This window comes from Nematolebias whitei, chromosome 9 (genome assembly GCF_014905685.2).
Source record: "Nematolebias whitei isolate Nwh7 chromosome 9, NemWhi1, whole genome shotgun sequence".
Classification (NCBI taxonomy): domain Eukaryota; kingdom Metazoa; phylum Chordata; class Actinopteri; order Cyprinodontiformes; family Rivulidae; genus Nematolebias; species Nematolebias whitei.
In genome coordinates, this window is record NC_056506.1 from 40,122,516 (window position 1) to 40,134,130 (window position 11,615).

An 11,615-nucleotide genomic window follows, 5' to 3' on the forward strand; every position below is an offset into this window, starting at 1 on the left:
ATGGAACTGTATTTACCGTACTTGCTGCCGTACAAGTAGCATCAGTCCAAATATGTCTAATAAAGTGGAAAAAACATAAATAAATCGCTTCATCGTACAAGTTGCATCTATTATGCATCACTGCTGACCATCCAGAAACGTGGGCCGGTGTTGTGCCAAAAATTGATTGGCTGCCAAATGGTGGCCACGAGAGCGTGCACGGGAGGACTAAGATTAACACGAAAACAATTATTTGTTTGCTCGACATTATAGCAAAGGTGTGTCTCAGTTGAACTTTTCCTTAACAAATGAACTTTAATGGTCGAATCAGCTGCATTTCACCTGGGCGGTGCAGCGAAATGCAGCTGATTTGACGTTTACTCCAGAAGTTCTGGAGCAAGACAAAGGTAGCTTCCAGGGCAAGCCAAGTGTCTGATTAATAGCCACTTTTACCTATTAATGAATTACTTGGCTTGCCATAATCCTCTAGGGCCCTCTAGTGGGTGCAAATGGTAATGTTTAATATTTTTCATGTCGGAATAAATGAAATCATCAGATCTCAGGGTTATAAATATGGAAAATATTAGTCGCTTCGGTGTACAAGTCACAGGACTTGCAAATTTATGCAAAAAGATACAACGTATATGCCGGCAAATATGGTACTTAGTAATTTAGCCTTACAAATGCAAACCGTTTACAGTATTCGCTCATTTGTTTTCTCTGTTTTTAAGGAATGGTGAACCGAGAAGTTCTTGAGCAGGTGGAGCGAGGTTACCGGATGCCCTGCCCCCAGGGCTGCCCCGAGTCCCTCCATGAGATGATGAAACAGTGCTGGAAGAAGGAGCCGGACGAAAGGCCGACCTTTGAATACATCCAGTCCTTCCTCGAAGACTACTTTACAGCCACAGAGCCACAATACCAGCCTGGAGACAATCTCTAGTCTAAAGGAATCTGGGACGAACTCTTGCACATGGAGGTAGAAATCAAGCCACGGGACGAGAGAGTTTTAATAAGGCCGCGACAAGAAAAAACAAAATTTTACAAAACTAGTTTTCAATGAAACTAACGTACCTGGTAGGTGTCTACGTTTGCGGATGGGCGCTTCCATCTAAAGCACCACAACACTGTGATTAGAGTGAGATTACAAATTAAGCAGATGCAGACTTTTTTATATATATATATATATAAATTTCCCCACCCTTTACACAACTTTATTTTAATTCAAACCAATTTTAATATGAATTCAGACCTTTTTGTTTAATATATATGTACATGAGTTTGGTGTGAACATGTCGGTGGATGAGGATGTGTGCTTCAGCGACCAATACCGGGTTAAAACTGCCAATATGTGCTGTGACTGGGGGGCTGTGTAAACAGAAAGGTCTGCTGTGTGGATGCAAGAATGTACTGAGAGATTTGAGTAGATGTACATACAGTTTGTATAAAAAGTATTTTTAGTGGATGGATGACCGAGAATAAGACGCGTTTTATATACAGTCATTGTTTTTAATACGTTCACTTGAAAAACATCAATTTATTTTGCTTTTTTTTTTTTAATTTTCATTTAACTGGGGACTTGAAATCTTACAGCAGCGTTTTCATAATTTACTACAGCCATTTTTTTAATTAGCTTTTTAAAATAAATGTTTAGGAATGGACATTTTAGCTGTGCAATTAAACGACGAGTTCATTTGTCAAAAAAAATTTGATGCACAACTGTGTTTTTATGAAAGTTTTAAAATAAATCTTTTAAACTTTTTGTCAGGTTTATAAGTTTTAGATTAAAAAAAAAAAAAAAAAAAAACGTACACAGAACTGTTTTCTCCCGATCAGTAAAATATCATCTAAACAAACCTGTGATGTCTGCTGTTAACTGAGCATATGTTTAATTTAAAAGCTAGAGCTTTACAAGACAGATTTTTAAATCATTTTTATTTTCTCTGACGTACAGCAGCAGTATTTAGACAGGGCTTTAGTGTTTTCTATAGAAACGGAAAATACAAACCCTCCGAGGTACTTCAGTACAGTTTTATGTCAAAGTCTGAGAAATGACGAGACCTAATGAAAGCTATAAAGATGTGAACTTTTTAATTTCTGAGCATCATGAGCATTTGTTCCTGAAAACTGGGACTTGAGCTAATGGGAGACGTAAAAGATTAAAGTAATGAAAGTTAATATGATTTTGTACATAACAAAAATAAAAGAATGAAACAAATTTCCTGTAGTTCTTGTGTTTTTGACTCATCTGGTCTGAACAATTCATGTCTTATTTGGCCAATAAATACAGTTTTGTTTCATTTACACCATTTGACAACAGGAAATGAGTACATTTACTTTTTCATACAGTTGGTAATTGACAGTTGTCTAGTTGTATTTCAGCAAAACGTTGCCTGCTAAGCAGTCTAGTGCTGCTCGTAAATAAAGTGCTGAAGATGAAGACACTGAAGTTTTACTCATCCTCAATCCTGTAGAGACAAAAAAAAAAAAAAACAGTTTAGAGGAAAACTGCACCTTAAACCAGGAATCCGATGACGGCAAATGCTGACTTGTTATTTTCAGAACAGCAGAAAACTTAAATTGTATCGTGTGATTAATGTGGAGTGTAGAGCTCACCGGAGCATCTCCTTATACTTGTCCAGAGCTTCCTGGATGACGTATTGGATGAATGCTGGGTCCTGCAGCTCCAGGTCTCCAGGAATAGTGAGGGTGAGAGGGGGAGAGTTCAGAATATTTACCTCCACCTTGGTCTCTGTAGCAGACGGGTTCTGTTCATCATGACTCTCTGGTACCACCTAGAGTGAAAACTGAAGTTTCACACCAACCAGTTAAGAACATTTTATTTCCTACAGGATATTTATGGAAATGTTCCCTGTGGTCATTTTTCCTCATAAATGAACAAATGACTCGAGTCCATCACCTCTGTAGAAAGACTTATTTAGCAATTTAATATTAAAACAATCAGCCCATTCAGAAGATGGTGCTATGACATTTTATTTTTGTAACTGATTACTTAAGTGGGTTTTTTTTTTTTTTTATCCTATTGGCAAATATTTTTCTCATAAATATGCATTGAGAGCTTTAATTCCTTCAAGAACATTGTTCTCTAAAATCTGCTTGAGCAAACTGGCTTTATTTTTTGTTTCCTATTAAACTTTTTGCTACAACTTAACTTTAGCTAATTGTTTGCTTATTTTAGTTATTGTTCTGCTATATTTAGTTTTTTAGTTATTTTATTCATTTTTATTTATAGCTATTGTTCTGCTACTTTTAGCAAGCCTTGTGCTATTAGTCATCTTTTTGCTACTTTAAAAATAGTGTAAAAAGATAACCCGAATTTCACTTTTTTGTTTGTTTTTAACGTGTTTTGCTACTTTTTGCTATTAGAAAGTTTTTTTTGCTACTTTTAGCTGGTGTTTTTGTTTGTTTGTTTGTTTTACTTTTATCTATTGTTCTGCGATAGTTTTTAGATATTTTGTTCATTTTAGGTTTTAGCTATTCTGCTACTTTTAACTAGCCTTGAGCTACTTGTAGCTTTTAGCCTCTTTTTGCTTTGAACTTCTGGCTAGCCTTTTCATACTCTAATTATTTTAGCCTTTTTTGTTTTGTTTTCAACATGTGTTCTGCTACTTTTAGCTATTAGGAAGTTTTTTGCTACTTTTGTTGAGTGATTTTTTTTTTATTTTTTTTTTTTACTTTTAGCTATTGTTCTGCTACATTTAGTTTTTTTGTTATTTTATTCATTTTAGGTATGAATTATTGTTCTGCTACTTTTAACAAGCCTTGAGCTACTTGTAGCTTTTAGCCATCTCTTTGCTACTTTTAATTTCTGGCTAGCCTTTTGCTACTTTTTATTTTTTTAACCTTTTTTTGTTTTGTTTTTAACTTACGTTCTGCTACTTTTAGCTATTAGAAAGTCTTTTGCTACTTTTAGCCTGTGTTTTTTTTTCTTTTTTCTTTTAGCTATATTGTTCTGCTTTAATTAGCTTTAACTTCTCTGTTTCAGCTGCTTCAGCAGTCATTCAGCTCTCAGCATTCACATTTTCACTGGCATTTTTATTCCCAACTTCTCTTTACTGATCCTTCGGCTGCTCCTGCTCACCGTTGTGATACGGAAGATGTTCTGAGGAGCACTGTCGTTGCTCACAGCCTGAGCCACCCAGCTGAATTCAGCCGCCATGGTGCTCAGCCATTTGACAGTTTCATCCGCGTGGCGCTGGACGATGGACAGGATCTCATCGTACTGCTCTTTGGACACTTCCAGCAGCTGAGAAATTTCGTCCAGCTCAACGTGCAGCTCCCGAACACTGGGGCACTCTGGGTAAGAAAGAGGGTGAACTACAACCTGCTTGAGAGTTGGCAAACACAAAGAGTGACCATGGTGCTTCACCTGTGAGCAGAGCCCCCTGGCAGGCCTCACACTTGTTCTGCAGCTGCCAGCACTCAGACGTCTGTCTGCGAAGATCTCTGCACAACTTCCTGTTCTGCAGGAAGCGAGGTAAACTTTCCCTTTCTGCACCAAACAGAATAAATTAACAATTAGATTAGTCAGATTATCAGTATTTGTTACTTTAAAGTCTGTTCAACATGAGCACGTGTGCCATCACCAACATGGTGGACCTGCACTACCTTTCTTTTTCTCCTTTTCCACTGCCTGGTGGAGGTCATCAAACACCTGAGTCACTACAGCTCCAAACTCCTCCACCACTCTCTTGCTAAAGTCAAAGAAAGACTCCAGCACCTCCTCCAGGCCCACTCCCCTCAGGAAGCCCGAGTCCCGGCTGGGGGAGAAGGGATCAGAGGTGCTTTCTTCTGTCAGGGATTCGGTGGCGTTCAGGAAAGCTCTCTGAAGGACTTTGTCCAGCTTGCTGCTCATCCTGGAAGCCAGGGCGATGCTGCGGTTCACCACAGAACCGGCCCTGCTCATCACTCGGTTGAAGGGATCTTCGATTCGGATCACGTCTGCCTCGGAGTCGTTAGGCTCCTGGTTTACCAGGACCTCCCCCGCTCTCATGGGGGGCTCTCGAGGTCCGAAGCGCCTGGAGACTCTTTGGAAAAAGTTTTCCACCTGTAATGCAAATGTTATGGCTGGTTTTATTGTCTATCGTTGGGGTTTGGAGACTCGAGGGCTAAAAAGTCATTTCACAGAAACGGACACACGATAAATGTGTCGGTTTATTTCCCGTCATCGTTTCTTTCAACAAAGCGGGACGATTTTATTTAAATACCTTAGCTTGGAAGGAAGCAAAGCCCCTGTGGCAGGTGGAGGTGTAGAAGGTTTTGCATGCATCCTCCAGACAGGGTCTGCATTCCTCCCACTCTGACTGCAGGGAGTCTTTGCACTGCTCCTCTGCCTCCTCCAGCTTCTCGCTCACCTCCTTCGCCAGCTGAGCTGCTCCCTGGAGGGATCAAAAGAAGCACTTCTCCTTCATTTGTCTTCATGCATTTCCTTTCTTTCTCTTTGTTGATGGTCTTACCCTCTTCTTGTCACCGCTGTGTTTCAAGGAGTCCATGAGGTGCTTATGCTTCTGCCCGTTCCTCCACATCACCTCCCTCATCTGCTTCACCCCATACAGAGCTCTCCTCAGCTCCTCGTTCACCAGTTTCTCACCATCTTCTAACAGCTCTGTGAACACACGGAGACAGACATAGCTCACAGAGTCTTCTAGAACAAATATGGTTCATGTACACTGTAAAGTTTTACTGTAGGTGGTTTTGTTCGGTCCACTCACGTGTTAGGATGTCTTCAGAGACGACTTTCATTTGGTCCTCAGGAGCAGCACTGAGGCCGCTTGTTGTTGCCACAACAAGCAGCAAACTGAACAGGAGCTTCATTCTCAGGTTCAGTGTTAAATTAGAAAAAGACCACTCTGAAAGAACATGATATAGTGACTGTTTCTCAGATTTATACAATGACAGCATCAAACTGTCCAAATCCTGTGTGCACAGATGCATTCAAACTAGTCCTAGATTCCTCAAAGTAACCACAACTGCCTATAATGCTAGAGGTTTACATGGAAAATATTTCTGGTCCAACTATAAAAATAAGCTCTTGTGAAGTGTGATAGACTTTTGGTAATGTTGTAACTTTAGCTTTTTAAAATATTTAGCCTTTTCTGCTATTTTTTTTCTCTCATAGGAAATTAATTTAGTTCATTGTACATCCTTCAGCTCTTTAGATCTGTTTACAACCTTTTACTGATTCATTCACATTTTGTTCTGCTTCAGCTTCATTCAGCTTTCTTGTGCAATAAAAAAAAGCAGCTACTTTCAGATAATTTCAGCTAATTTCAGGAGTTTTGTGCTTCTTCTAACTTTCTGCTAATTTAAGCTTGTTATGCTCTTTTCAGCTTATTCCTGCAAGTTTCAACTTTTTCTACTATTTCAGCTCCGTTTTAGAAGTTTTATGCTAATTTTAGCTTTTTTTTAGCTAATTCCACATTTCTTATACTCGATTAAACTTTGTTCTACCTAATTCGTCAAAAATGTGCTCTTTCCAGTTCCTTCTTGTAATTTCAGCTTCTTTTTGCCTTTTTAGCTACTTTTCAGTTGGGTTTTTTTTTTTGTTTGTTTTTTACTAATTTCGGCTGTTTTCAGATCATTTCTACTTTTTCTGCTCATTTCTGCTTCTTTTCTTCATTTTAGCAAACGTGTAGTTTTTGCTTTCTTATGCTAATTTAAGCTTGTTCTATCTTTTCAGCTACCTTTAGCATTTTTTAGCTAATTTCGGCTGTTTTCAGAAAAACTCAAGTTTTTCCATAGTTGCTACTTTCAGAATTCACTTCTTTATGGTAATTTTAACTTGCTCCTTAGCATAGTTATGCTAGTTTCAGCCATTTCTTCTTTCTCAGATACTATTTAGCTATTTTATGCTAATTTTAGCTTTTTCGGCCAATTCCAAATGTTTTAGCTCATTCCAGCTCTGTCTTCTTCCTTCTGGTAGATAAGCTTCTTTCTGACTTTCAGTTTTTTCAGCCACTTTTTTTTTTTTTTTTGCTCATTTCAGCCTTTTTTTAGCTACTTTCCTAATTTTTGAGGTGATTTCTGCTTATTTAAACCTAATTCAGCAAATATGTATTATTTCTGCTTTCTTCTGCTAATTTAGGCTTGTTCTTACATTTCAGCATGTTTTTAGCTAAGTGCAGCCATTTTCAGCAATTTCTTCTGCAAAAAGAATTCGAACTGCATTTTCACAGGAAATGCAATTTCTCTTTTTATTAGTAAAATTCCTGAGTAATAGACATTTTTAAATGACTGTGCGCTTAGCTGTGGTCATTTTGAAATATATTTGCTCCAAAAGTTAATCAGACGTAGACACATTCAACGATCGTCCAGTGGTTATTTTGCTAACATGCACACATGGGCAAAAACATTATCACCTTTTATCTTTGGTGGCTGGTGATAATTAAAGAACTGTTTTCTGTTTGATCTGATCCAAATAATTAAATAGATTTGAGCTTGATTCAACATAATGAATGAATACTTGTCATTAGGAGTTCTGCCACTAGGTGGTGCTACAACACTGTTTACAAAACTGCACTTATTTGTACCACTCAGCAAATCAAGTTAGTTGGATGAAAATAATAATTTCACAAAAAACTTTAAGCTTTATTTATTGAGTTATGCCCTATTTATAATAAGAGTAGATATAAATGTTTTATTTACGCTCATTATAAGTTTCCATCCTGAATCATTTGTCCTTTTCTTCATTCAGCTGATTTTTGTTTTTACTGAGTCTCACCACAAACATGCTAACAGCTGTAAATGGATAAATGTCATCATGGGTTCGTCTCTGCTGGGAGGACGTGTTTATGTCTGGGCCATCGTTGTGCCAGCAGGCCGAGCTCCAAAAACACAAACAAAGAAAACTGAGGATTCTGATTAACTTGGAACTTTATTTCAGCATCTGAACCTGCCCGTACATGCAAAGTTATATATGTTGATTTACAGTGCATGGGGATGTGCCCATATATCTTACAAGTTTAAGCTGTTTCTAAATGCTGGGCTTTTCAATCCAACTGGCAACATACATAGTTTTTTGTTGATATTAGCTATAAATTTCATGTTTAAAAAATGTTTAAGTGATACATAAAAGTATGGTTTGGTGTTATAGAATGTTTAAAACAATGTCAAACCATTAAAAAGGATTTTCAATGACTACATGCAGTAGTTAATCCATTCATTAAGAAACCTGGACTTAACCCTTCAGCTTGCTCAAATTTCAGATCAATCTCAAAACTTCCCTTTCTGACCAAAATAGTTTTTATTCGAGTAAATGAGTTTTTGAATGAGAACAGGATTTTTGGGATCTATCAGTTCGATTTTAAGCACTTTCACAGCACTGAAACAGTGTTAGTGAAGGTTTGTAATGATATTCTGGTATCAAATGATTCTGGTCAATTTGTGGTTCTTGTACACCTGGAACTTACTGCTACTTCTGACCACAGTATCCTTATATCACGGTTGGAACACTGGGTTGGGATTACACGTGCTGCATTAGAACAGTTCCTCTCATACCTGAGTGACAGGAGTTTTTGTGTCAAGGTTGGTAATAATGTATCTGCTCCAATGGCTTTTCCCTGCGGGGTCCCACAGGGCTCGATTCTTGGACCCCTTCTGTTCTTGTTCTATTTGCTCCCACTGGGGTTTATCCTAAGAAAACATGGTCTTTCATTTAATTGTTATGCTGATGATTGAAAGATTTACCTGCCTTTGAAACCAGCTAGTGCTTGCTCTCAACTTCTCTTCTCTTCTTTATACCTGGATTATTGAGCATGTACTTAGGTGCCTAAATGGCCTTGCTCCCCTTTATCTCTCTGAGCTACTGGAACCATATGCTCCCTCTCGGGCCATGAGATCATCTGATCAGCTGCTTTTTGCTGTTCCAAAAACAAAACTTAAGCTCAGAGGAGATTGGGCATTTTCAGTCATGGGCTCCAAACTCTGGAACAACCTGCCCCCCAACATTAGGCAGGCCACCTCCCCTCGTGTGTTCAAATCTCTGCTAAAAACTCATTTGTTTTCTCAGGCATTTCACACAGTGTGAGTTGACTTAGTATTTTTTTTTTTTTTTTGTTCTGTGTTCTATTTATTTAATGCTTTTAATTAATTTTTCAGTATTATCATTAGTGTGTGGTAATTTTTCCATTAAGTTTACTCTCATTGATGTTATTGTTAAACACTTTGGTAACAGCTTGTTTTAAATGTGCTTTATAAATAAAGTTGACTTGACTACAAACTTAAAAAAAGCCACTTTGAGGGAGCAGATAAGAATAATAAAAAAAATACTTTAAATATTTAAGATATTACTTTGTCTGTAGTAGAATATCAAATTCATGTTAAATTTAAGATCAAATGACAGAGGGTTATTAATATAAAGGAGGGGTAAAACGGCCCAACAGAACCAGTAAAACTCACCAGCAGACGAATGAAGAAGCCTCTTCGTTCATAGACGTAAACAAAGATCTCTGTGGGAACAGAGATCTTCAGGTTATCTTGACCTGGTTGGGTTCTATTTGTGTTCGTCCTGCAACAACTTTATCCTATTACTGTCTTTACTTAAGGTCCATGCCCATTAATCCAACGCTGGGCCCATTCACAGATCAGCTTAACTGGTCACACAAAACCTTTGAAAAGATAAAATATATAACATAAAAAAATTAAATTAGGGTTTTCAGCTAAAACGTAATGTCTAAAATGACTACTAAAATTAGCTAAAGAAGCTGAAACTGACTTATTAAAACTTAAAGAAGTAAAATACTTGATAAAAGCTACAATACGCAAAACAGTGACTAAAACCTAAAAGAAGCAAAACACAGGATAAAAGCTAAAAGAAGTTAAATGCAAGCCCAAGTCTTAAAGTAGCACAATACTAGCTAAAGTGGCAAAAGATAAGCTAAAAATTAAAAGCAGCAAAGGACTAGCTAAAAGGTAAGAGCAAAAATTAAGCCAGTAGCAGTAAAATGTTAACTAAAAGCTAAAGTTAGCAAAAGGCTATCTAAAATAAACATTTTACAAAGCTTAAGTAGCAAAAGGCTAGCTAAAAGCTAAAAGCAGCTTAAGCAGAATTTAAAAGGAACAATGCCTTTGGAGGAATGGAATAGATCCTAATGTAATACTGTGGAGAAATATATATATATAAATATTCTGAACATTAAAAGGTTCATAAATAAAAATTATTTGCAACCATTTCCTGACTGAGCTGCACATTTTGATGTATGGAAGGCTAATGTATCACAAAGTATGCAGAAGGTTTCAAATCAGAAATGTTTAAAACAGGGAAAAACAAGTGTTTAAGCTCAATCAGTTATCAGAAAATCAAACAGATGACTGTGAAGCAAGAGTTCTTTTCAAAACACATAAAACTTTATCTTCTCATCTTGCATCTTAAGGTTCTGTGCTTCTGTTTCGTTGTCTCTTCCCTTCAGAAAAATGTGCTCTCTTTGTGTTGTGTGACCCAGAAAATAGACTTTACTGGAAGATAATTAGAAGCAGACAGCTCTTCTCTTCAGCCTCTCCGACACCTCCAGCAGCTGGTTCATATCACGCTGTGGGGAGAACCGTCTCCCCAGGTTCTCCCATGGTCCACCCGAACATGAAGCAGCTGAAGTAAAACAGCTTCTTTGTTGAGGATGTGAACTTAGCACGCTGTTACAGAGGAAGAAAATGGAAATCAGGTTGAGCTTTTAAATTATAATCTGCATTTGTTTTGGTATTTCTTACCATCTTATTATTACATATTTTCATAACAGAGCACTTCGCTCTCAGGCTGCAGGCTTACTCGCGGTCCCTATGGTTTTCAAAAGCAGAATGGGAGGAAGGTCTTTCAGTTATCAGGCTCCTCTCTTGTGGAACCAACTTCCAGTTTCTGTCCATCAGGCTGACACATTGTCCAGTTTTAAAACTGGGCTTAAGACTTTCCTTTGAATATATCCTATAGTTAGGGTTGGCTTGCTATGCTGCTATAGACTTTGACTACTAGAGGACATATTGACCTCATGTCCTTAAATGAATTGTTAATATTGAATAGTTTTCATTTGATAATATTTCTATCTTAGCTTGTGATTCTTGACCTGCCATTGTGTATCTGTTCCTCCTTCCTGTTCCTCTCTAACCCAGCTGGTCGAAACAGATGGCTGCTTGTTCTGAGCCTGGTTCTGCTAAAGGTTTCTTCCTCATGAGGGAGTTTTTCCTTTCCACTGTCGCCTTCATGCTTGCTCAAGATGAGAGTTTTGCGATGGAGTTAAATTCAAATCAGTCTGCTCCTCAGATAAATACGCCGATTTCCTCCCCAAAAACGTGCATGCTAGGCTGCTTCAGGCCCAGGCCTCCCTTGCAAAAGAGATCTGTCATCTCAGTGGGATTTGCCTGGTTAAAAAAAGGTTAAGAAATAAAATTAAAAAATAAATAAATAGTGTTAAATTATGAATGTCTCTGTTAACGTATTATTTTTATATATAATTGTTTCTGTTTAGTGTCTTGAGATGACCTCTGTGTGACTTGGCGCTATATAAATAAACTGAATTGAATTCAATATATACATGTACATATACATATGTACTGTACATGTAAATACATACATGCACATAAGTGTCTGGGTACCACAGATTTACAATGCTCTATTCTATAATATCGTCTAT

General features: G+C 37.5%; 2 protein-coding genes across 2 annotated transcripts in view; one reads left to right on the forward strand and one right to left on the reverse strand.

The window, feature by feature from the left end:
- Positions 1 to 1,179, forward strand: part of yes1 (YES proto-oncogene 1, Src family tyrosine kinase) — a 30,597-nt gene extending 29,418 nt beyond the window's left edge. The window contains exon 12 of the mRNA XM_037682349.1: positions 711 to 1,179. Within this exon, the coding sequence (XP_037538277.1) occupies positions 711 to 919 (209 nt within the window). The 3' untranslated portion in view covers positions 920 to 1,179. The remainder of the gene's footprint in view (positions 1 to 710) is intronic.
- Positions 1,180 to 1,813: 634 nt separating this feature from the next.
- On the reverse strand, positions 1,814 to 9,487 carry clul1 (clusterin-like 1 (retinal)). The gene is made up of 9 exons (XM_037682350.1): positions 9,394 to 9,487; positions 5,709 to 5,846; positions 5,454 to 5,602; positions 5,205 to 5,375; positions 4,606 to 5,044; positions 4,367 to 4,489; positions 4,079 to 4,293; positions 2,593 to 2,771; positions 1,814 to 2,444 (listed from the first exon to the last, which is right to left on the reverse strand). Exons 2-9 carry the CDS (start codon positions 5,809 to 5,811, stop codon positions 2,429 to 2,431), a joined length of 1,395 nt encoding a protein of 464 aa, XP_037538278.1. The 5' UTR covers positions 5,812 to 5,846; positions 9,394 to 9,487; the 3' UTR covers positions 1,814 to 2,428.
- Positions 9,488 to 11,615: the final 2,128 nt, after the last annotated feature.

Bases quoted from the DNA above. Each gene is read 5' to 3' on its own strand.
- clul1 (XM_037682350.1), bottom strand. From the start codon at position 5,811: ATGAAGCTCCTGTTCAGTTTGCTGCTTGTTGTGGCAACAACAAGCGGC. The intron at 4,490-4,605 runs GTAGTGCAGGTC...TGTTTGGTGCAG, and splicing joins GGAAAAGGAGAAAAAGAAAG to AAAGGGAAAGTTTACCTCGC. The intron at 2,772-4,078 runs GTGAGCAGGAGC...TTTTCACTCTAG, and splicing joins ACATCTTCCGTATCACAACG to GTGGTACCAGAGAGTCATGA.